This window comes from Miniopterus schreibersii (assembly GCF_964146895.1).
Source record: "Miniopterus schreibersii genome assembly, chromosome: 9".
NCBI lineage: Eukaryota > Metazoa > Chordata > Mammalia > Chiroptera > Miniopteridae > Miniopterus > Miniopterus schreibersii.
This window is the reverse complement of record NC_138118.1, coordinates 2,834,897-2,858,939: the sequence shown is the minus strand read 5'-3', so window position 1 is coordinate 2,858,939 and position 24,043 is coordinate 2,834,897. Positions and strand designations below refer to the sequence as shown.

Sequence of the window (24,043 nt, the reverse complement as noted above, 5' to 3'; positions counted from 1 at the left end):
AGTGCTGACCCCATCCAAGTGCTGACCCCCCATCCCCATCCTAGTGCTGACCCCCCACCTCCATCCAAGTGATGACCCCATCCAAGTGCTGTCCCCCATCCCCATCCTACTGCTGACCCCCCATCTCCGGGGACGAGCCCTGGATCTCCCACAGCCCCTCTGTCTGCCATGGTTAGAAGGGGGCTCAGCTGGAAACTGAGAGGGGGAAGCGGCTCTGCCCCTTCAGGCACATTAGGAGAACGGGACTGCTCTCCTTTGGGGTGAGAAAATGAAAAACTGGAGAAAGAAAATCCAAACCAGCCCCGGCTCCGCCAAGCCACGGCTGCCCACATGAGAGAGCTCCAGCCCCCGTGGCCTCGCCCCACCCGGCTCTCACCGCCTTTGCGACCACTGGAAGCATCGCCTTTATTCGCACACTCTTTACACTGCTTCTTCAGGGAGAACCCTGGGGCTCCCAGAGTTGCCTGACTGCACCTTCCCCCAGCTCTTCTCTCCCCGCAAGGGGGACCCACAGATGGACTTCTGCCCACAAGCAGGAGCTGTGTCCCACTCAGCCCCCTGGGGCCTGGCTCAGGGTCAAAGACAAAGTCAGGTGAGAGGAGGACAGTGTCCAGAGGAAAGAAGTGAAGACCACTCGGAAGAGGCACTGGATCTACCAGCAGCCACAAACGCCTCCATCTCCCCACCCTTTCCCTCTCCACCCAGCCACCTCCCTGACTTCCCAGACACCTTGGTAGGAATAATCCAACCCTGGAGTAGAAGGGACCTTGGAGATCAGCTGGTCCAATCTCTCGTCACTTTACAGATGAGGACACAGAGGCCCAGAGACAGGAAATGACTGTGCAGCCCACACAGGGCCACAGTGCTGAGCGGGGCTGGACCAGGGTCTGCTGGCCTCCAGACCCCTGCTTTCCCCTTTTTCTCTGCTTACCGAGATCTTCCTTCTCTCCCCTTCTCTTCCCATTTTCCTCCCATCCATACCTCGAGGAAGAAAGGGAGTGGGGGGCCAAGACAGGGAAATGACGGGGGCTTGGAGGACAGGGATCTGGGATCAGAGAACCTCATCGAACGTCATTGAACCTCGTCGGGGTGGGGTGTGAGGTGGGCGCCAGTGACACGGAACAAGGGGCGGAAGCACAGAGACAGGCGAAGAGCTGGTCCCTGAGCCATCTGGGCATTTATGTCTCTGCCCCCTGGCCTCTTTGCCCCCAGTCCCACGGCTCCTCTCGGACACCCAGCCTTGGCCGTCACTTCCGTTTTTTTTTCTCCTTTGCCAGCTTGGCCTCCTCGGCGGCGTCCTGGTCCTTGCTAAATTCCATCCACTTCTTACCCAGCGGGGTCTTGTAGTACCAGTCCTGGGTCAGAGGAGGGGCGGAGGGGGCTAGCGCATTGCATCTGGCCCTCGGCTCTGCCCCTGACCTCACCCTTTCCATTTTGACAGATCTGTGTCCACAGCAGCCGGTTTTCCGCTCCTCCCGGGCCCGGCATCCTGCTAGAGCCGTAGTTTCTATTGCCCCCACCACGTGCTCCAGGCCACAGTGTCAGCCACTGTTGGGACAGACCCTTCTCCCCCCCACCCCCACCCCCACCCCTTCCCGCCCTGCAGCCCTCTCTCCTGTGCTCCCATGGCCATCCACCACCCTGGGGTGGCCTCTGATTCAGAGGTGGGGAAGTGAGTGGCAGCTGGTGCCAGAAACAACCATGGGCCCCTAACACATAGGTGGCGCTTTCAGGCTCCCACTCTTGAGAACACCAGGTGAGCAGGTCCTGCCCACATGTTCTTCTCTGGGACTTCTTCATTTTTAAATTTTTTTTTAAATATGTTTTTCTTGATTTTAGAGAGAGAGGAAAGGAAAGGGAGAGAGAGAAACATCAACATCGATAAGCTGCCTCCTGTATGCCCAGTATTGGGGACTGAGCCCACAACCCAGGCATGTGCCCTGACTAGGAATCGAACCAGTGACCTCTTGGTACATGGGTCGGCGCTCAGCCACTGAGCCACACCTGCCGGGCCCCCTGTGACTTCTTGTTCCCTCCCAGGCTGAACTCCATGGGGGAGCAGAGAGGGGGGCCCAAGGCGTGCTGTCCGCCTGGGGCTTCAGAGGGCTGCCTCCCTCTGGTGCTGGCACACAACCCTCCCCCGGCTTCCCTCTCCCATCCCAAGCCTCACCTTTAGGGACTCCTCCTCCTCCCTGTGCACTGGCTCCATCTTCGCCAGGTGACCCAGGAACTCTGAGGCCACCAGGGGCCGCTTGGGCAATTGCAGGATGCGCCGCTCTGTGAGCACCAATCGGATGGCTTGGAGAATGTCACCAGGTGTGTAACCATCCGACACCTTGGCCAGGGCACTGATGTCCAGGCTCTGGGTCACTTGGACTCTCTCGGCGAGCAGCATATGCTTCCAGAGCACTGTGGGCATGGGGAGGGCATGGGGAAGACATGGGGCAGGGAGAGGACGTGGGACCTCCGCCTGCGTCTGGAATGAGCTGTGTTTCTGGAGAGTGAGTCTCTCCTCCCAGGAAGGTAGGGATCACCCTCCCCGCTCAGCACAAGGAAATGTGATGCGAGGACTTAAGCGGCCAGCCGGCGTCTGCAGAACCAGGCCAGGACCCAGCCACTGGGTTGTTTGTGTAGCAGCCAGCCCTCCCAGAGCCCCTGGCTGTGGAGGTGCTGCTCGGAGCCTCAGAGCAACAGTGGGCGATGGGAAGGAGGGTGGGGAGCCCTGGCAGGGGTGGTCCCTGGACCCCTTCTCTGGCCTGGGCCTCACCATAGCGGGACGCGTAATCAGGCCGGGGCATGAAGAGGATCCGCTCGTAGGTCCGGCACAGCCCCCTCATCTCGGCGAGCTGCGGCTGGTTGGTGGTCCCGATCAGCATGACACGATCTCCGGGGCTCAGCAGTCGCAGGGCCTTAGTGAGGTCCTTCTTTATTCGCTTTGGGTCCATCTGCTCTGGGGAGACAGGGTTTGGGGGGTCGGGACACATGACTTATCCTACCGGCTTCTAAGTTCTCAAGGTGCCTGTCCACGCTCACAGGAACCCCAAGAGGCAGGCGGGAGCGGCTGTCAGTCCTGCTTAAGGATACGGAAATACAGCCAGAGGAGGACAGGGGACTTGTCCAAGGCCACACAGCAGGTGGCGCCTGGAGTGGCTTGCTAGGGGCTCCGGCCGCCTGCCATGCACCCTCACCTGTTTCTCTTCCTTTGGGACCTTCTTATAGAAGTTCTTCTCGGCGTCCCCAATCCAGATCACCGAGGGCTGCAGGAGCCGAGCCACCTGGACGGGTCAGAGGACAAAAACCTGATGTTCGACATCCCTGGGCAAGACCCACCTTCCCATCCAGTCCAAGCCAGGGTCAGGGCCGGCCTCGGGCAATGGCGGCCTCAGAGCCCCAGCCTCCACTTCCTACATCCTGCCTGCCCCCCCTCCCCCCACCAGCCCTTTGCACACCCATCGCACCTCGATATGAGCCCAGTCCCTGCCCTCCCTGGGGAGCTGGGCTGGCTCCATCTTGAGCCTCATCTCTCCTCCCTTTTCCCCTCCACCTCCCTCATTACAGGGGCTTCAGGTGTCCACAAGCTCCTAGCAGGGCTTGGCAAGGGCCTCACCAGCTCCTGAAGTCACACCGACTAGGTGGGCGGGTGGATGACTGACCTCCTGAGCACGAAGCCCACCCTGCTCCGTTGTCACAGTCTGAGAACTAGAAATGTCCTACCTTGAAGATGATATGCACTATCATCTGCACCCCGGTCTTGCCAGGGTATTTGCCCAGCAGGTTGGCAGGTGACAGGTCGAACAGGTTGGCGCCGGTTTCCGTGCACACAGCATTGACCAGCATCTTCTTCCCCATGCCCGGGGGGCCCACCAAGAGGATGGAGCGGATGAGGGGAGCCAGTGAGTGTATATCTGGGGAGCCTGAGAGAGAAAATGGGCCAGAGGCAGGCGTGGGCCATCGGGGGCCAGGGGTGGGACAGGGTGTAAGGCGAGGTCAAGGCCCGGGGCTGGCCGAGATGAGGTTCACATCCTGGCCGCACTGCCTCCTCGCTTGGCCTGAGAGTCCCCCAGGCAAGCATGCCAAGAGCAGCAGCCTAGAAGGCTTCAATGGCTTAGCAGTCGCGATGACTACTGTGGGTGTCAGGAGGGGGCCCTCTGGCCCCTTCCAATGACCTTTCTCTTTCCTATGCCATCTGCTTCCACCCCTGCATTAGGAAGGGGTACAGTTAAAGGCATGGGACCAACCGCTTCAGAAAGACCCCAGTCTTCTGGGAATGGGACAGACTATGGGGTGTCACTTGGAACTGAGTAAAGGGCTGCAAGTGTGGGTTCCTCAGCAGGTCAAGAGCCCACCTGACTTCTGGGGTGGCCCAGGCTGGGTGTGACCTCCAGTAGGGGTAGAGGTGGGCAAGAGAAATCCAGCACAGGGCCCTGGCACTGGGCATTGGAGGTCTCTGCTACACATGCCCACTTCAGCCACCCCACTACCCTACCCCAGGCGTACCTCCCCCAGGGCCTCTCACCGAGCCGAAGGACCCCGTACAAGGCCACGTTCTGCCGAATGTCAAACAGGGAAGGCATGGGCAACTTGTTGGCCAGACTCAGAGTGGATCCAAGATAGAGGCAGTCACCTGGGGGACAGGTGGCCACCTGGTGAGTGGCACCCACTTGGGCAAGGCCAAGAGAGAGGGCCACTCGAGAAGAAGGTTCATTTCGGAGGGTGGTAGGTGGACTGCAGGAAGGCCATGGCTGGGGGTCCTTGGGCACCGTTCCTCAGCCTGGGAGCAGGCGCTGGGAAGGGGCCTCACCAATGTAGTCCTTCAGTGCCACTGTCTTGCTCTTCTTTAGAAAGCCGAAGATGACAAGCTCTTCAAACAGAGAGGACATGGACCTGGCAGAGGATGGTGCAGGGCGCCCCTCCGAGGACGAAGGGACATGGAGAAAGAGATGAGTGGGGTGTTGTCGCAGGCATGAGGAGAGGGGCTAGGGGACCCTCCTGCCCTACATCCTGTGGTCAAAATCAATAGCGCCATCTGGCCAGGGTGGCTCAGTGGTTGAGCATCCACCCATGAACCTGGAGGTCGCAGTTCGATCCTCGGTCAGGGCACATGCCCAGGTTTTGGGCTCAATCCCCAGTAAGGGGCGTGCAGGAGGCAGCTGATCAGTGACTCTCTCATCATTGATGTTTCTCTCTCTCTCTCTCTCTCTCCCTTCCTCTCTCTGAAATCAATAAAGTTTTTTTTAAAAAAAAAGGTGGGGGTGGGATGCATAATCCATGGACACAGACAATTGTATGGGGAAGGCCTGGGGTGGGGCGGATCAATGGGGGGGGGGAGGGGGACATCTGAAATACTTTCAACAATAAAGATAAGTTTAGAATTATTAAAAAAATCAATAGTGCCACTGGTCTAGCCAGTGCCAGAGGTGTGGCATCAACCCACAGGTCCACAAGGCAGTCTGCCCATATGCAGCAGGGGCTCTGTGGGTTGAGGGGGTGGGTGCAGGACCAGCGCCCTCCATCAGTCTGCTCGTGGCCCAAAGTTCCACCAGCAGAAACCCAGTCGACTGGGTGACTCATCGCCCTCTTTCTAGAAGCCACATTTAAGGTGTAGATGCTCTGAGAGGGGTGGCCGTCAAAGGAGCTAACATCCACGTGCTCACGACTCACTTCACTAGAGCAGTGACTAGAATGGGACCACTGACAAGTTCTTCAATGCCCCAGAGTGGGAAGTCCGGGGGGGGTGTAGCTTTGGAAGGGACAGAGCTGATGAAGGCTGAGGTTGGAGGGAGCATTTATAACAATACTCCACTCACATCTTACTCTGCATCGTCATTTCAAAGCACTTTCTTAAGCTCCTGTCTGATCCTCACAGCTGTCTTGTGAGTTTGGCAGGGGAGGTGCTTGGTTAATAAGGACAAGGGGTCAGAGAGGTTAAGTGCCTTTCCTGAGGTCACAGCATCAGAACCAGGACCACCAGTCGGATCTGTCCTGGGCCGGGGCTTGCTCCACTACCCACAATAAGGCGGGGAGTCTGCTACCTACCTGTCTGGGGTCAGGTCCTTTTCCTTTCTTTTCCAAGCTTTCTTCCCATTTTTTTTCTGGATAGAAACAAGTACATAGGAAATTGTCCTGTTCCTTGCCTCCCCCACTGTGTGCCCTCTCCTGTCCCAGCCAGGCCCCTCCTCTTGCCTTCGGAGCCTTGAAGGGTCTCTCCATCTCCCGGTCCACAGCCAGGCGCAGGCTCTTCAGCTCCTGACGCATCAGCTCGTCCACCTGCGGAGACAGCGGAGAGTGTGGAGGGGCGGCCAGGGGCTGGGGACGGAGGCAGGAGAGGAAGACAGCAGCCTCGGAGCAGCGCCAGGCGAGCCCGTGAAGGCAGCAGGTGGCCACCAACCTTCCTATGTCTTTTTTGGAACCCTTGGCCTTGGCATTTGTCCCTGGTCCCTGCACCTGTCCACACTCAATCCTAATCCCTATTCTGCTCACTCATGAGCCCTGCTCTCAACTGGCATCAGTGTGGGGAGAAGCCCCAGGATGGAGTGGGTGGGCATTTCAGCTGCAGCCCCAGACCCACCCGTTAGCGTCTGTGTGACCCTGGGTTGTATGACCTCTCAGCCTGTTTTTTCACGAGTAGCATCAGAGAAAATCGTGGTGCTTATCCCAGGGGGCGCTGGAAAGATCATGTGATCTAATGCTCCCAAGGGCACATCGCAGGAGCTCTTTAAGGGCTGGTGAGGGTAATGGTGGGCACGACCCTGGCAGAGAGCCCCCCCCCACTCCCTCACCTCGAGGCTGCAGGGGAGAAAGAGTGACCCAGGGAGACAGAGGGCCGTGGGGACCAAGGTGGAGCGAGATGGGCTATGCAGGGAGGGCCGTGCCTAGGGGGTGATATATATAAAGGATGAGCCAGCCGTGGGCCTGGGGGGAGAGGACAGGGGACAGAGCCCGGAGCGGCCGGAGGCCCTGGTGGGAGAGGGCGCCGCGGGGAGGCCGGGTCAGCGCGCCACCTGTATCCGGATCTCCTGCTCCATTTCCTTCCTCTTCTCCGCCCGCAGCGTCTCGGGGTCAAAACTCTGATTGGGGTATATGTGGTCTGGCCGGTTCTTCCATACATCTGGGTGCGGAGGGGTGGACAGAGTGGAGGGCAGAGTCCCGGGGTTGCTCGCATACACACTCACACACACGCTCACCCGCACACGTTCACACTCTCACACCCTCTCACATACACATGCGCATACTCACACCCTCTCACATACACATGCGCATTCACACTCACACTCACATACGCACAGGCTAACCCCCACACATTCACTCTTACACACATATTCACACATGCACACACACACATGCTCACCTGCACACACAGACACACACACTCTCACGCTTACACACTCTCACATACACACAGGCTCACCCGCACACATTCACACACTCACACTCACACTCACTCTTACACACACACACACACACACACACACATGCTCATGCAGGGCAGGAGCCTGACCCAGGCTGGTCCACCTCTCTCTCACTCCATTCCTCTGTCTGTCTGTCTCTCACACACGCACCCAGGCTGGCCCCTGCCCTCACCTGGCATTGCTTCTCCTCAGACCACAGACAGAGGCCTGATCCCAAGGCCTGTGACTGCAGGATTGAGACCCAGACCCTTAACGACCCCACTTCCTCTCCCTTTGGTATTATTCCTTTGGCCCACACACCCACAGCGTCACCTCATGACCCACACAGCACATGTCCATGTTCCCTGGGAACCAAGGATCACTCCAGGGCCCCACATGGCCCGGACAGCCGCCCAGCCTCCCCCCCTTACTTTTATACTCCTCGTGTCCCGCGTTGATCAGGGGTATAAATTTGGACGGCAACACTTTCAGTGTTGTATCTGCTTCCTAGGATAGAAACACCCTTTGGCCTTGACCCCCCCACCTTCACACACTCTGACCCCAGCTCTCACCCAGACCAGCCTTCCCACAGGCATCGCCCTGGGCCTTTGCTCCCTCCCCCGTGGGCAGCGGGAGCGCCTTACCCCCTTCCTGGCCTTGTCTTCCTTCCCTTTCTTCGCCTTCTTCTCCTTCCCTTTTTCCTTCTTTTTGTCTTGGTCTTTTTTACTGTCCTCCTGGACTTGCAGCTCCAGCTCCATTCTCACCTGTGACCAAGGACAAAAGATGCTTCAGAGAAGACCAGGGGCATTATACAGGAGTAAGAACCAGGGCCTGTGGCTGGGTGGCCTCAGGATCCCCAAGGCCTCGGGGAACCTGTGGGGTCCAGATGGCTGAGAGTCCACAGACTTCCCTGGGGCCCAGGAAGAGGGGCATCGGGTGACAAAGTGTTCTCACTGGCGTCGCTGCTCTCTCTCCTGGCCCCTGGGGTGCTAGAGCTCCTATAGTCTCACCAGGTGTTTCCTCTCTCTGGCCAAGGACGCCTTCTCCAGATGCAGGCACCCCCATTCCCCAACCATGCAGTCTTCCTAACTACATATATTTCTTCTGGCCACTTCTGCCCCCACTGAGGCTGCCCTCGCCCAGCACCCCACCGCCACCCTCAGCTTGCACTCAGTACTCTCTGTAACCTCAGACTCCACCAACCGCAGCAAGTCTCCTGCCCCGCCTCCAGGTTACCTGTTCTGGAGTCTTGTCTGAGAAGATCTGGTAGGATCCACCTAAAGACTCATCTGGATAACTGGGGAATCGGCCAGTAAGGGCACTAAAGGAACATAAGATGGTCGGAGAGATGGACAGGTGGGTGGGCGGATGGGAGGGTGGAAGGGCGGGTAGAAGGGTGGCTGTATGGATGAGTAGAGGGATAGAGAGAGGGAGGGGGAGCGGTCAAGGACCAGGGAGACTGAGGGAGAGAGGGAAGGGACACATCGTTACAGAACAGAAAGGACAGATCCCTGAGAGGACATTCCTGGGTGCTTTCCCTGTCTCATCCTGGCATTTTCTCTTCTACGTGGGGAAGTTGGAAGTCATATGTGGAGATGGTCCTGCAGTGGACATGGTCCCAATGTGTTAGCGGTGTGTTGGTTGGACGGGGGTCAGTGGAGAAAAGGGCCCAGACTAGACCAGAGGACGGGACAGGTGTGGGGACATAGGTGAGGAGGGAAAGGGGTTGAGGGTTGAGTCAGCTGAGGCTGGGGACACTGACTGGCACTCGATAAACCACTGTCGGATCTGGTCCTTAATTTTCTCCTTCATGTCGGGCTCCTCGGTCTCCCTGAGGGTGTCTTTGGTCTTCACTATGGCCAACTGGAACTCCTCCTCCCGCTCCTCCTGGCGGAACTTCCGGACATCCTTCCCGAGGTTGGCCAGGGACATGGTGCTCAAGTCCACCTGGTTGGGCAAGGGGGCCTGGGGACATGGGGAGGGGGCCGAGGCACTCAGGAGTGGAAGTGGGGAGGACCGGCCTGAGGCTCGCACACCTGCCCCCAGCAGCCCTGCACGTGTGCCTCGCGTGCACACCCGCACGGAACAGCGGGCTTGCCTGCATCGGGAGAAATTGTGTGGTGCCGGAGCTCGCCTGTGTAAATTACTCTGATAATGAGTTTGCGAGATGCATCCGGGCGGGCCCCCCTGCCCGCTCCCCCAGCACACCCTCCCCTGTGAGCCTGCGGCCCCAGCCCCCCCCCGCACCCCCCGCCCAGCGTCCGCCTTGGCAGCCCCGCTCGCAGCCACTTTCCCGCCTCATTGGCTCCCAAATGTATTTTAAATATCACTGTGCGCAGAGACAATTACTGAAAACGCTGAGCTCACACTGCTGATGGGCCCGGGCGGCCAGGCTCATTCCTCACCCACCGCTGTGCCATGGCCCCCTGCCCCCTCCCCACCCAAGCCTGACCCCGGGCCTCCTGGGGGTTCAGCTCGTCATCTCCCCAACAAGTCTCTGACCTCAACTTCCATGCAACGGACCCTGGCCATCCCTCCTTCTGAAGCCCCCAAGCCTCCTAGAGTAGCCTTCCGAAGCCCTGTCTCCAATCTCTGTGCCCCTCCCAGACCCCTTTATCAGCCAGGCCTCCATGGGCTCTGCGCACTGCAAAGCCCCTCCCAGGAATCATGTCCCTCACCCCTGTCACCCTAAGTCAGCGGAGACCAGCTGGATGAAGGAAGCATCAGAGAGCAAAGGACAGATTCAGGGAGCGGGACATGTTCACCACCTGTGCACACAGCCAGGTCTGCCCCTCTTACCACCCACACTCCCCCATGTGACACTTAGCCCTGCTCCCCCCATGCAGAGGAGAAGCCAGTCTCGGGCCCTCAGAGCAAGTGGGGAGCCCATGGTCCCCCCAAAATGATCCGGTGTGAAAGGATGTGCCCCATCCCAACTGTGGCCTCCTCCCTCTGCTTGGCCCCCCAGAGCAGCCCCTCCTCAGCCAGGGGCACGGAGATGGGGCCCAAGATACTAGGTGCCTCTATCCCTCACCCTGCACCCACATTTGAGATCCTTCAAAGTGCTCTAGGAGAGGGAGAGTGGGAAGGGACGCGCTTGACCATGGCGATCTTGCCCTTCCTTCTTTCTCAACCAAACCCTGAAGGATCCCTCGGGTCCCCTGGCGCTGGCCCGCCCCTCCCCATCACGCCCACCACAGTCCTGAGTGGCGGGTGGTGCGGGCAGGGATGGCTGTACAGGGCTGAGCTCTGAGGCTAGGACACAGGACAGAGGAGGGGAGGCTCCCATGCACTGGCCGGCCCCATGCCCCCACATGTGGCCAGGGAGGGACTCACCATGACAATGAATGCCATCTCTGTTTGCCGGTCCTGCTGAGTGCGTTTCCTCTGTAGGTAACCTTTCCACACCTGGGGGAGGGGGAGGACACATGGGCCCGGACACTCCTCACACTGCATTTCTTCTGGGATGTGGCTCTCCGCTTAGCCCCAGAGAGGAGCAACAGCCACTCCCTGGAAGGTCTGGCTAGGGGACACTTGGGTGGGAGGTAGGGAAGGAGTTGGGGAGGCACCTGGGGGCTGGGGGCAGCTCATGGGCAACTGCCATCTGAGCAAGAACAGCCCGGAACAGGGTGGGGCAGGGATGTACCCAAGCCGTCCAGTTCCAAGGCTGTGTTCCTCAGGGCCCCCCAGGAATTCCCTCTTCATCTCCACCCTTGAATCTGCTGTATCTTTTGAGGCACAGATCAGAGTTCAAGTATCACCACCTCCAAGAAACGCTTATCACTCTCATGTCTCAGAACACCCATAGCATTTGGGATAAATACTCGATTCCATCCAGGCACACAAACATCAGTGCTGTGGGGACTATGGAGCTCCCCTAATTAACTCCTGCAGTTTTAACACAAGGAAACCGAGGCTGGAGATGGGACAAAAATCTCTCCTCTCCCAGGCCCAGAGCCTGTCACTGCAGAGCTGAGATGGGGCCAGGTTTCCTGACTCTTCGCCCAAGCCGCCAGCCACTCTCAGACCTGTGGGCAACCTGGGGCCAGCTGGTAGAGGGAGAGGCACTGGGCAGAGGGAGGCAGGGCAGGCGCCTGTCCTGGCCCCTGGGACTACCAGAGGAAAAGCCCACGATAAAAGCTTTTGATCAGTGTCGGTACCAGAGAACTTGAAGACTGTGATGCAGGATTTCCACACCCTTCATGTCTGGCAACATGGACAAAGTGACTTGCTTTGGCTCCTGGGGGGAAGTGGGGCTCTTCCTGGGGCTGACCATCCTCTCAAAAGGCTTGCTTTATCGAGCCCTGCAGGCGAGGACCTCCTCCATGGGGCAGCCGGACATTGGGCCGGTCACCCAAATGCAGGGGCTCTGATTGGGACACTCTGCCTACCTGTCAATAAGCAACATCTATCCCATTTGAAAAAGAGGGTATCTGTTCTCAGGGGTGATGTTTGTTGGTTGGTTTGCTTTAGGTTTTTCATAGAAAGTGGTTCTAAGTTTCCTCTCTTTGGCCGGCAGACAGAAGTATTTGAAGCATTGGGACTTGAGGGAGGAGAGAAAAACCCAGCCCCGTGCCAGCCATTCTGGCCTGCTTCTGGAAAGAAAAGGTGGCAAGTGGCTTCCAGTGACAGAGCAGGGCCCCAGGAGTGGTGACAGCTACAGAAGCAAAGGGGCCCTTTTCTGCACTGAAATTTTCCCGGGGCCCCTCCAGTGTCATCGAGCTGCTAGCTGCTACTGCCCAGCCTCCTGGCCAATGACAGAGAGGCCAGGCCCACACGCTGCGGGGACAGCAGGGGCTAGGAGGTGTGGAATGGCCACCAGGACAGTAAGAAGGCACAGGGAAACCTAGGACGGGGCTGGTGTTCTGCAGGGAGCAGGATGGGGTGTGAGTGTGCTATTTCCATATGAAAGTAGAGGGTGACTCCCGACGGCACAGACCTCGAGGACACCTTGATCACATCAGTTCTCTTCATCCTGTTTCCTTTTGCCTCAGCTGCCAGGAGGCTCAGGGTACATTTTAGTGACTTATTTTTAACGGTCTTAAGAGTTTCTCAAATGATCATCTACTCTGTTCTGCTACCTTATTATGGATCATTCTCCCCTAATTTTATTTTATTTTATTTATTTACTTTCTTTTAAATGTGTCTTTATTGATTTCAGAGAAAGGAAAGGAGAGGGAGAGAGAGAAATAGAAACATCAATGATGGGAGAGTCATTGATCGAGCCCACAACCCGGGCATGTGCCCTGACCGGGAATCGAACCCTGATCGCCTGGATCCTAGGTCGACGCTCAACCGCTGAGCCATGCCCGGCTGGGCTCTCCCCTAATTTTAATGATCCGTCTGTTTCTAGGACTTTCAGGGTATCCTACTTTAAGGCCTTTTAGAGATGTAGAATAAATAATAAACAAATAAGATACATGATTATTGACTTATAAAGGTCCTCAGTTTAGAATCTAGTTGTGTGGTCACAGAATCCAAGCACCTGCACCTCTGTTATCAACTGCTAAGCTAGGCAGGCTTCCTGGAGGAGAGGACTGCCTTGCCCTTCTTCCTGGATGCTGAGGGGTTACCTTCTGAATGGTCATAGCTGCTTGGTGCTGATTGAACTTGTGATACCCGCTGTCCCTCATCTTCTGATCCCGCTCCTCCTGCCTTCGAATCTCTCGAATGAAGGCGGCTCGGAGCCGGCCTTGCCTGGCCCGCTCAGCCATTTGCAGCAGGATTATGGCGTTGGTCCGGTTCATTGATGGAAATCTCTGGCCAGAGGAGAGGCAAAGGAACAGGAGATGAGAGAGGGCTTGCATCCAGGTGGGCAGCTGGGAAATCGGACACTGAAGGACATGCTGGGGCATGATCCTCCCAGGGCATCTAGGTGCCCAAGCCCTGCCCTCTATATTGGTGTTGGAAGGTTACAAGGACACAAGAGCAGTCTTGAAGGAGGCCAGGGATTACCCAAAGAGTTCTCTCAAACGGGCTGAGCCGGCCAGGCGCCTTCATTCGAGAGATTTGAAGACAAGAGGAGCCCGGGATGGGAAGATGAGGGCAGGGCCTCCCCGTGTCCTGGAGCGTGGCCTCTCCATTCCCCGAGCGGGGCTAGGAGAGGAGTGTGGGAGGGTGTCCCCTTGGCTTGCCTCCTGGAAGGACACTGGCTCCATTCTGGACAGGATTTCGGCCAGCATGTGCTCTCGCTCCTGCAGAATGTTGGACTGCTCCAGCAGGAAGTATTTGGGGATTGGAACCTCCAGGTCTGCCTTTGGGGCAATATGGGGGACAAAGGGTGAGGAATCAGAAGCCGGGCCATCAGGCCGATCCGTTCCTGTTTTCAGCTGCGTGCACAGACCCTGGCACTGTTTTCCTCCACGCCAGAGTGGGAATTTTGCAGGTTACTGGCACACCCGCCAACAGTCACCCGCTTCTCCCCTGCCTCGACCATGTGGCCAGAGTTAAATTCTGGAGGGTCATGGTAGCTGACTGGCAATGGTCCCAAACCTGGCGGTATACCAGAATCAACTGGGGAGCTCTTAAAATGCAGACTCCCAGGCCCTCCCCAGACCACCGCATCAGGATTTCAGGGCCTGGAGAATCTGTTTGTTTCTTCAAGTCAACAGCTGAGTCTGATGCAGCTGGTGGGGGCAACTCTGAGACTGCCTTGGATGTGGAGCAGTGAACCATGACCTTGGGGCCAGCTGGAGGCCGGTGCAGAGGCTCCGCGCTTTGGAACCTGCTGGTGCCGTCAGGTCACCTGAGGGTCTTGTTAAAATGCAGGTACAGATTAGTAGGTTTGGGGTGCGGCCAAAGAGTCTGCATTTCTAACGAGCCCCTAGGTGCCGATGCTGCTGGTCCATGGACCACACTTTGAGGAGCAAGCCTCTAGAGGACTCTTCAATCCCTTGCCATTCATGGGTCTTTCCAGCCACGTTGGACTTCCAGTCCGACTCTCTAGCCACCCCCCAACTACTTGCATGCACCCCCACCCCCACTCCCACCCCAGTTCCTGAAACCCTTCTCCCGGGGACCAAACCCCATTCCCTGATGGATCTGCTTGCCCTCCACCCCTCCCCTGTAGACGTCCCAGGGGTGTCAGGAGGAGGTCAAGGCCAGCTCCAGCCCCACCCTCCGCTGGCGCGGGCGTGGCTCCACCGGCGCACCGAGGTGAGCTGGAGGTCCTGCAGCACGTGGTCCAGGCAGTGGCACTCGCTCAGGTCCAGGCGCACCATCTCCTCCTTGAGCTCCAGCACGCGGCCCGCCACGCTGTCCAGCAGGCGCCTCAGCAGCCGCCGCTTCTGCGGCTGCACCATCTGGTCGTAGAGGATGTCGAACCTGCGCAGCAGCCCCAGGTAGTACAGGTAGAGCAACGAGATCCTGTACTGGAAGGACTGCCGCTCCTGGCTGGGCTGGGGTTCGAGCAGGGGCTGCTCTTGGTCCAGCAGCTCTTGCAGGGTCACGTGGGAGGAGTCCCAGAGGCGCTGGTAAGCCCTGGAGAGGAGGCAGCGCACGCTGGGGTGCTCCGAGCACCAGGGGCGTGGGAACGGGGTGTGCACGTGCCGGGGCGCCGCTGAGCCTTTCGAGGGTCGTGAACTCGGGTTCCAGGTGTAATGTTAAGGTTACTGATGGCGCCGACCTGGAGCTCAGTGACGTGAGGGGTCCTCAGCGGAAGGGAAAGACAGCTACAGAGCACACCGGGGTTTAGACGTATGAAATTGGGGTGACTAGAGGAATGAAGAATGGCCATGGCCCCTAGGGGCGCCCTATAAGGAAGAGGCCCTTTGGAATCGGCAGACAGTGGGTCCCTCCAGGGTGAGGGTGCAGCCCAGGGATGCTGCAGTCGTCTAGGACGGTGGGTGGGAAGTAGGGTGAGGGATGAGTGTAGAGCAGAGGTGGGGAACCTTTTTTCTGCCACAGGCTATTTGGATATTTATAACACCATTCACGGGCCATACAAAATTATCAACTTAAAAATTAGCTCTGAAACGTAGCAAAAGGAAGACAATCCAATTAAAAAATGGGCAAAGGACCTAAACAGACACTTATCCAAAGAGAACATGCAGATAGCTAAGAGACATATGAAAAATGCTCAACGTCACTAATCATCAGAGATGCAAATTAAAACCACAGTGAGGTATCACCTCACACCTGTCAGAATGGCTCCATCAACAAATCAATGAACAACAAGTGCTGGCGAGGGTGCGGAGAAAGGGGAGCCCTAGTACACTGCCGGTGGGAATGCAGACGGGGGCAGCCACTATGGAAAACAGTGTGGAGTTTCCTCAAAAGACTAAAAATTGACCTGCCATTTGACCCAGTGATCCCACTTCTAGGAATATATCTTAAGGAACCCGAAACACCGATCACAAAGAACTTATGCACTCCTGTGTTCGTAGAGAACTTTTGCACTCCTGTGTTTGTAGCAGCACAATTTCCAATAGCTAAGATCTGGAAACAGCCCAAGTGCCCATCAGTAGATGAGTGGATAAAAAGGCTGTGGGGCATTCACACTGCGGAATACTATGCAGCTGTAAAAAAGAAGGATCTTTTATCCTTTGGCACAGCATGGAGGGAACTAGAAAGTGTTATGCTAAGTGAAATAAGCCAGTCAGAGAAAGACAAGTGTCATATGATCTCACTTATATGTGGAATATAATAAAATAAACTGATGAACAAAATGGATCCAGAGACATAGAAGCATGGACCAGACTGAGGGATCTCAGAGGGAAGGTGGGGAGGGGGGAGTGGGTGGGGAGAGATTGATCAAAGAACTTATATGTTTATAAGCATAACCCATGGACACAGACATTGGTATGGGGAAAACCTGGGGGTGGAATGGATGTGGGGTGGAGGGGATCAATGGGGATAAAAAGGGGACATCTGTAATATTTTCAACAATAAAGATAAAGGAACTTAAATAAATAAAAATTAGCTAGGAAAAAAGCTCCTAGATTTATTAAATTTTGAGTCCCACCTGCGGTTGCCTTGGCAGGGCCAGACCAAATCATTTTGAGGGCCGTATAGGACCATGGGCTGGACATTCCCCACCCCTGGTGTAGAGCATGGTCCCTTCCCCCGAGCAGAGCCCTGGTTCTGGATGTAATAGCCCAAGGGAAGTCTGAAGGGCAAAAGCTGACCACAGGCTCGAGCAACCGGGGTTGCTGTGTGAAAGTCTGGGGTCCTGGCCCAGCATGGACCCCGCCTCCCCACAAGTCCTTCTCTCCACCCATCGGCCCCAGCCTGACGGGATCTTGAAGAGGAGGCAGCTTGCTCTTTGCTCTCCCAGCCCTGGGAGCACCACTCCAGCCCCAACTTACCCCTCAGACATGGTGCCCACTCCTCACGCTGCCCTTGGTGAGCTGGTCGAGGAATCCACAGAACCTCTGTGGTTCCACTCTGACTGCACCCCAAGAACAGCCCAGTTTTAAGGGTTCTGTCCCATTGTCTCAATGTTCTAAGGCTGTGAGGGGGAGGGGCTGGGGGGGCACGATTGGGGACACATCTCAGAGGACGTTCTGAAGGCAGCACCCTGAAGGGAAGGCAGGCTCCCTCGTAGCAAGCCCTGGAAAGTTAGGGCAGAATGTGGGCTCAGCTGTGGCTCCTTTTCTTGTGAGGGTCAAATAAAATAATTGTCCCTATTTGAAGTCACCTTGTCACTGCGAGGCTCTGCTGAATATTAGTCCTGAAAGTCTTACTCCAACTGCACGTCCCAGCTGGAGGAGCCCTACATTCCTTAATGCAGACCCAGCCTCATTTACTCTGCTGTGTGACTGTCCTGGAGGCTCAGGGGACCCATTCTTTGGAAAATACAAAAGTATTTTCTCCTGACTCTGGTCAGCTGGTGGTGACCTTTTTGGCTCAGTGTTAAGTAGGGACTTACAATGAAATACATGCCTAAGTCACAGGGCAAAGGAAGGGAGAAGGGAGGCTATAGCAAGGAGGAGCCTCAGATGAGTTCTCAGGCATTAGAGTGCGTGCGAGTTACCCGAGGACCTTGTCAAAATGCAGGTTCCACCCTGGCTGGTGTGGCTCAGTGGTTAGAGGGTCGGCCCATGCACCAAAGAGTCGTGGATTCAATTCCCAGTCAACGGCACGTACCTGGGTTGCAGGTTCGATCGCCAGCCCCAGTTGGGGCGTGTGCAGTTGGAGGCAACCAGTCAATGTGTCTCTCTCACATGGATAGATGTTTCTCTCTCTCTCTGCCCCCCCCATCCCTTCCACTCTCTCTAAAAATCAATGGGGGAAAAATATCCTTGGGTAACAAAAAAGATGCAGGTTCGGATTCCACAGTCTGAGGGGGGCCTGAGATTCTGCATTCCTAACAAGCTCCCAGCCTTGCAGACACTGCGGGACTCTGAAGGGCACCTTGAGTAGCAAGGTGAGAGTCAGGAGGAGCTGAGGCTCAGGGCCCAGGGCTGGGCCTGCCCCCTGCTAGCTGCGGGACCCAGGTGTGGATGGTTCATCTCGGCACCTCCATGTGAGGCCCCGTGTACGAGCAAATTCGTGTGAAGGACGCATCCCAGTGGCAGCCACAATCACAGGGAGCCTTCTCAGCACACGCAGTTGAAGGCGACAGTCTATCTCTATGCTCACAAAGAGAACATAGGAGATTTTGACTTAGTCACTGACTCCCACCCCTCCACCCCATCCCTCGGTGCTTGGGAGAGTATTTATGGGCCACATGCCCACAAGCTGGAGCAGCGGCTGAATGGGAGAGAAAAAGCACATGGAGTCAGCCCAGCCAGTGTGGCTCAGGGGTTGAGTGTCTACCCATGAGCCTGGAGGTCACGGTTCGATTCCCAGTCGGGGCACATGCTTGGGTTTCAGACTCCATCCCCAGCAGGGGGCGTCCGGGAGGCAGCCGATCAATGACTCTCTCTCATCATGGATGTTTCTATCTCTCCCTGTCCCTTCCTCTCTCTGAAATCAATAAAAACATATTATATATAAAAAAAAAAAAAAAAAAAAGCACATGGGTCAGAGGTTAAGTGGTGAACCTGGGTGAGGGACATACAAGTGGCCATTGTACTTTCTTGCAATTTTTTCCTGTGGGTTTGAGATTTTTTGAAATACAACTGGGGAAGAAAAGTTAGGAGCCGCAACAACCTTCCCACCCATTTGCTCTGAAATGAGGGGGAAGAAAGTATTAGGGGAAAACAAAAGCCTCTTACAGACCCCAGAAGGCTGTTTGGAAACTAGTGCGGGCCTTCCGTTTTATATTTTGAAGTGTGTAGACCCCTGTGCCTAGCGCAGGACAAAAGTGATAATTTGCCAGAAATGGCATCACAAAACATGGTTTGAAGGAGTAACAGGAGGAATTTCAGGCCCAGAGAGGGCGTGATGGAAACAGCTGGCAGCAGGCAGCGGATCCGAATCCAGCCCCAGGTCCTGTCAGCTCACTACCTATTAGAACATTCATCACATGTGCTCATGGGGCACACCCAGAAAGCAGTTTTCAAAAAAAGTATGAGTAAGGGTTATTATTCCATCTCGGTGGCCATAAAAAGTGACAATACCTGCCCTGGCTGGTGGCATCATCAGCTGAATGTCGTTCTGTGCACTGAGAGGTTGCCGGTTGATTTCCCGCTCAGGGCACATGCCCAGGTTTTGGGCAACCGATCAATATTTCTCTCTCTCTCCCTTTCTCTCTCTCTAAAATCAATCAAAACATATTAAAAAAAAAAAAAGAGGGGTGAAAAAAATGATAATACCCTTGTCCCAAATCAGACCTCACCTTCACATGTCCATTTTTTAAATCACCACAGTACACAGAAGCAGTTCACCCTTTATCACCCTTTATGTAGCTTAGGACCCAGGTCACTTGGAGCTGGTGTACTTGGTGACAGCCTTGGTGCCCTCGGACACAGCATGCTTGGCCAGCTCCCCAGGCAGCAGCAGGCGCACGGCCGTCTGGACTTCCCGGGATGTCAGTGTGGTTCGGCCTGAGTATTGGGCCAGCCGGGCGGCCTCGCCGGCCAGCCGCTCAAACACGTCGTTCACAAATGAGTTCATGATGCTCATGGCCTTGGAAGAGATGCCGATGTCAGGGTGCACCTGCAGAGACGGTAGGACCGCTTTTAACGAGGAGTCTCTGCCTGACACCCCAGCCCCAGGTTGGGGACGCGGGACTGTAAGGCCACCTCACCAGCCTCTTCCCAGAGGCCAAGAGACATGGAAATAGAGGTTTGTTTTTATATCACTGTATCCAAGTTAAAAAGAAACTTTCTCCCAGCCGCAAGAGCTAACACTATCCAGTTCTGTATGAGCACGTCAGCATCTATCTTTGACGAATTGGAATCAGTTACACAGCATTTTGTTTTTTCCATTGAATGCATTTACATAGTTCTGTTTTGTTTTTTGCATAGTGTTTCATAGTGTGGAGGAATCATAACTTATATCTCTATTCCTCTCTTAATGGGCACTTAAGGGGGGTTATTTTCTTGCTATTAGATTGTGTTATAGTAAATATGCATCTTTGGACGCTGTACAAGCCTGAGGAAGGTTATTCCTAGAGGTGGAACAGCCAGGTCAAAGGGTGTGTATGCTTAACTTGGTAGATTGTTCCCAAATTACCTGCCAGAGAGCACACCTCTACGACCCGATCTCAGCACCAGATGAGAGGCGTTAGGAGACCCGGGTTCTGCGGCTGGACTGGGGCTCACTCTACCACAGCACCTGGAATAAGGCTCTTTCCTCAGCCTCAGTTTCCTCTCCTGTCACACAAGATTTTGCACTAGGTGATCCCTAGTAAGACAAATGGTGGGGACCTGATACGATCCTAAACTGTGAGCAGGCAGACACTGTTTCTCTGTAAAGTGGGGGTGACTCCCCAATGACATACATCGAGCCGACGCTGGAAACAGAACTAGACGCCTCTGGTCACCACTGGCAACAGGAAACCCTCACCCCCCAGTGTCATCATCCCATCCCATTCCCCTCAGAAGGGCTTTGCGGAGTGCGGGTACCTGGCTCAGCAGCTCTCGGCAGGGCCATTCCTGGCCCAGTCCTTCCCTCACAGGTTTCAAGCCTGTTAGGCTAAGCTGGAGGGCTCACTAATATCCGCCTCCCAGCCTCCCCCCGAAACCCACACTTTCTTCAGGACACTGGAGTCTGTCCTCTGGTGCTGCCCTTTGGGGGACCCAGCTTGTCAGGCCACTAAAACTGCTAACGGCATTCAGACTGGGGACAGGCTCCACCCCTGGGCAAGAACCTCAGGCAGACTGGAGAGGCCCGGGCAGGCCGCAGAACCGTCCCACCTCCTCCTGGCCCTAGCTCTGCCCAGCAGGCAGCGGCTTAAAGGCCAGGCTGCCTGGGGTCCTCCGGACACACTGGCTGTTGGGTACCCATTGGTGCCCCCAGCGTGCCAGCCCCAGGAGCAGGTGCTTCACAGAGGGGCGCTGGCGGGCTGCGTGAACAGAGAGGACGCCTGTGGGTCGGGGCGGGACCAGCAGGGAGCATTCAAGGGGCTTGGCCAGAGCTGCCGCTGCCAGGTCCCGTGACTCAGTCAACCCACTGAGCCTGTAAGGACCTCAGGTCCCCCTCTGTCAGGTACACCAACCCCTTAGGCCCTCAAAGACTGAGTGCCACTCGTCTGGAAGGCCTTCCCAAGACTTGAGTCCACCTGAAGTGCTCCTTGCTTGAGCTGGCACTAACTGGAACTTCCTGTTGGCACCGTAACGGGTCTGGCGCCCGAGCCGTCACCCCCAGCCCAGACTTTCTCGTGTGGGCCACCTGACATTCCCCGTAATCGCCTTGTCTGTCCCAAAGCCCTGTAAGCTTCCGGCTGTGGTGGGGAGCGTGCCTTAAATGGCCCCTGCACCCTACGGGCGCACGACAGATACTGAGAGGGGCTGGCACCTCCGAGACTAAGTTCAGCCGCCTCTAGAGGGGCCGGGTGTGCGTGAGGCCACTCACCTCAGGGCCGGACGCAACCGAGTCCCGAGTCTGCCCAGCGCCCTTCCAAGGCTCTTGGCCAGTACATTCTACACACACGCGCTAGCTCCCGGCTCTCACCTGCTTCAGCACCTTGTAGATGTACATCGAGTAGGTTTCTTTGCGCCGGTTGTGCTTCCTGGACTTCTTTTTCCCAGAACTGCGGCCCTTTCGGCCCCTGGACTGCCGCTGAGGCCCATGCTCCGTGCTCATTCTGGGTACAGCCGCCTCCCGCCCCTCGGGGCTACTTTTTATGAAGTTAGCAGCAGCCGGCCAGGTGGGGCTGGGGGCCAGCACCTGAGACGAAGGGGAGGGGCTGGGCCCAACCCCATCCAGAACACGCTCTAGGTTAATCTTTTTTTGTTGTTGTTAATCCCCACCTGAGGATATTTTTTCCATTGATTTTTTTAGAGTGGGGGGGGGACACAGAGAGAGACATCGATGTGAGAGAGACACATCGATTGGTTGCCTCCCGCATTTGCCCTGTTACCAGGGCCCGGGATCCAACCTGCAGCCCAGGCACAAGCCCTTGACCAGAACCTGAGACCTTCAGCCCGCAGGCCCGCGTTCTAACCACTGGGCCGAGTCGGCTAGGCTGGATTAATCTTGAGACAATTGCTCTCCTCTCCCCCGTGATTTCCTGTCCTGTCTCCAGCCGCTCATCCCCCAACGGCCCACTCCTCTTAGGGTTCACACACCACCAAACGGCCGGCACCCGCTGGGCTTGCCACGGGGCGGCGCTGGGGAGAGTCGGAAGGGACACAGGCCCGCTCCCCACAGAGCCCCATGATGCAGGGGAGGCCGCAGGACTGGTGCACAGGGAACAATCGAGCACGAGTGGGAGGGCTCGAGTGCGTGGCGGGGACAGAGTTCAGAAAACACAGTTCAGGCTGCAGTAGCCAGAGGAGGAACCAACGGGGACTTGCAGCTGGTCTTGTAGGGTGAGTACAATTCAGCTGGGGAGAAGGCAGGGGAAAGCAATTGGGAAGAATGGGAGAAAGAAACGGTGGAAAACATGTGAGAAGGGGAGTGGAATTAATGTGTGCGGGGCGCAGTGAGGCCAGACGGGGCTCGGATGCAGCGGGAGCCACAGCTGGGAGGGGCCGCCCGGGGAGCAGGGAGAGCCGCTTCCCTAAGCACATGGCGCGGGGCTCCCGTGGAAGTCGGCTGCCCACGGAAGTGCGGGGGGGGGGGGCTTTTAAATGGGGAGCTGCTTCTCACTTTCAATGCTGTGATTAAAGGAACCTGAGGCCGCAGGAGCAGCTCAGGCTGGGGAAAAGATTTTCCAAATCAGGAAGAGGTGGGAGGACAGCGAAGACGAGCATCACCTGTCCGTGGGTAAAACAAGCCTGAGCAAGTATCCCCGCGCCAGGCTCACCCCTCACTCAGGTCCAGCTCCCAGCTCCATCTTACATGCTGAGGTTTGAGAGGACCAGGTGGCTAATTTTTTTTTAAGAGATATATACATATATATATATATATATTTTTTTTTTAACTGTTTTTGATTAGGGAGAGGGAGATAGAAACATCAGTGATGAGAGTCATTGACCGGCTGCCTCCTGCACGCCCCCTGCTGGGGACAGAGCCAGAAACCCAGGCATGTGCCCTGACTGGGAATCGAACCCTGACCTCCTGGTTCATAGGTAGATGCTCAGCCAGAGCCACAAGGCCAATTCTTTTTTTTTAAATTGTATTTTTTAAAAATATATCTTTATTGATTTCAGAGAGAGGGAGAGGGAGAGAAACATCAATGATGAGAGAGTCACTGATTGGGCCGCCTCCTGCACGTCCCCGACTGGGGATCGAGCCCACAACCTGGGCATGTGCCCTGACCGGACCTCGAAAGCCCGATCACCTGGATCCTAGGTCGATGCTCAACCCGAGCCACGCCCGGCCGGGCAAGGCCAATTCTTAACCCACAATAAGGCACTGCTCATCTTAGGCATGTGCAGAAATACCTATTTTATGGGCTTTTAAAGCATTCATAGTATTTTTGAGACGGGCTTTTCTTTTGGTCAAGCCGACTTTCTTCCAGTTCTGAAGGCCTCCTGTCCCCTTGCAGCTCAACTACACAGGGACCCTACGACTTTGAGGGGAGCTCAACATAGCCCAGCCATCCTCGCCTGAAGTAGCAGCAGCTCCCAGCCACACAGCTCATCCCCACAGCTCTCTCAATACCATTCTCCCTTGAACCAAGTCTCTGGAGACTCTGAACACAATGACAGGCCACTTGGCTCCAGGCCTCACTTAGGGCACAAAGCAGCAAAGTCAGTCCCCCTGGGGCTGGCATGCGGAGCACGAGTCCTAGCCCCTCCTCTGGCCTCGGCACCTTGGGTTCAGCTGCAGCTTCTTGCCTGATACTCACTGTCCCTCTGCCCAAGGCCACTCTAGGCCTTCACGGCCACCTGAGATGACCCTTCTCATCTTTCAAGTTAGAGCACCAAGCCCTGCCCACCTTCCTGGAAAATTCCCCCTTCTAAACCGTGTGTGTGTCCTACTACCTAAGTCACAAGTTAGCACCTGACCTACTCCACCTTGCTCTCCTGTGTTGCAGGGTTTCTCATTAGATCATGAGCTCCTCGGCAGGGGGTTAGATGACATCCGGGACTTTTCTTTTAGCCTTAGATGTACTATAATGAGCACTGAAAAATCGTGGCTGTGTGTTTTCCCACAGACATAGCTGCCAAGGTTTCAGAGGTGAAGTGAGGAATCCAGGTCATGAGGACAACCACTGG

The 24,043-nt window shown here is 56.2% G+C and overlaps 2 protein-coding genes across 2 annotated transcripts; both read right to left on the bottom strand.

The window, feature by feature from the left end:
• Positions 1-1,247: 1,247 nt before the first annotated feature.
• DRC11L (dynein regulatory complex subunit 11 like) lies at positions 1,248-16,704 on the bottom strand (the record flags this gene model as incomplete). Its single annotated transcript, XM_081147705.1, has 19 exons — positions 1,248-1,355; positions 2,171-2,409; positions 2,768-2,945; positions 3,189-3,275; positions 3,715-3,914; positions 4,517-4,624; positions 4,802-4,884; positions 6,037-6,092; positions 6,184-6,267; positions 7,002-7,108; positions 7,820-7,895; positions 8,033-8,152; positions 8,625-8,709; positions 9,151-9,353; positions 10,725-10,796; positions 12,962-13,147; positions 13,523-13,642; positions 14,540-14,867; positions 16,694-16,704. The coding sequence occupies 19 exons, from the start codon at positions 16,702-16,704 to the stop codon at positions 1,248-1,250; spliced, it is 2,451 nt and encodes an 816-aa protein (XP_081003831.1).
• A 2,489-nt stretch (positions 16,705-19,193) lies between these two features.
• H2BK1 (H2B.K variant histone 1) lies at positions 19,194-21,521 on the bottom strand (the record flags this gene model as incomplete). The annotated part of the gene is made up of 2 exons (XM_081147479.1): positions 19,194-19,430; positions 21,390-21,521. 2 exons carry the CDS (start codon positions 21,519-21,521, stop codon positions 19,194-19,196), a joined length of 369 nt encoding a protein of 122 aa, XP_081003605.1.
• Between the last annotated feature and the right edge of the window lie 2,522 nt (positions 21,522-24,043).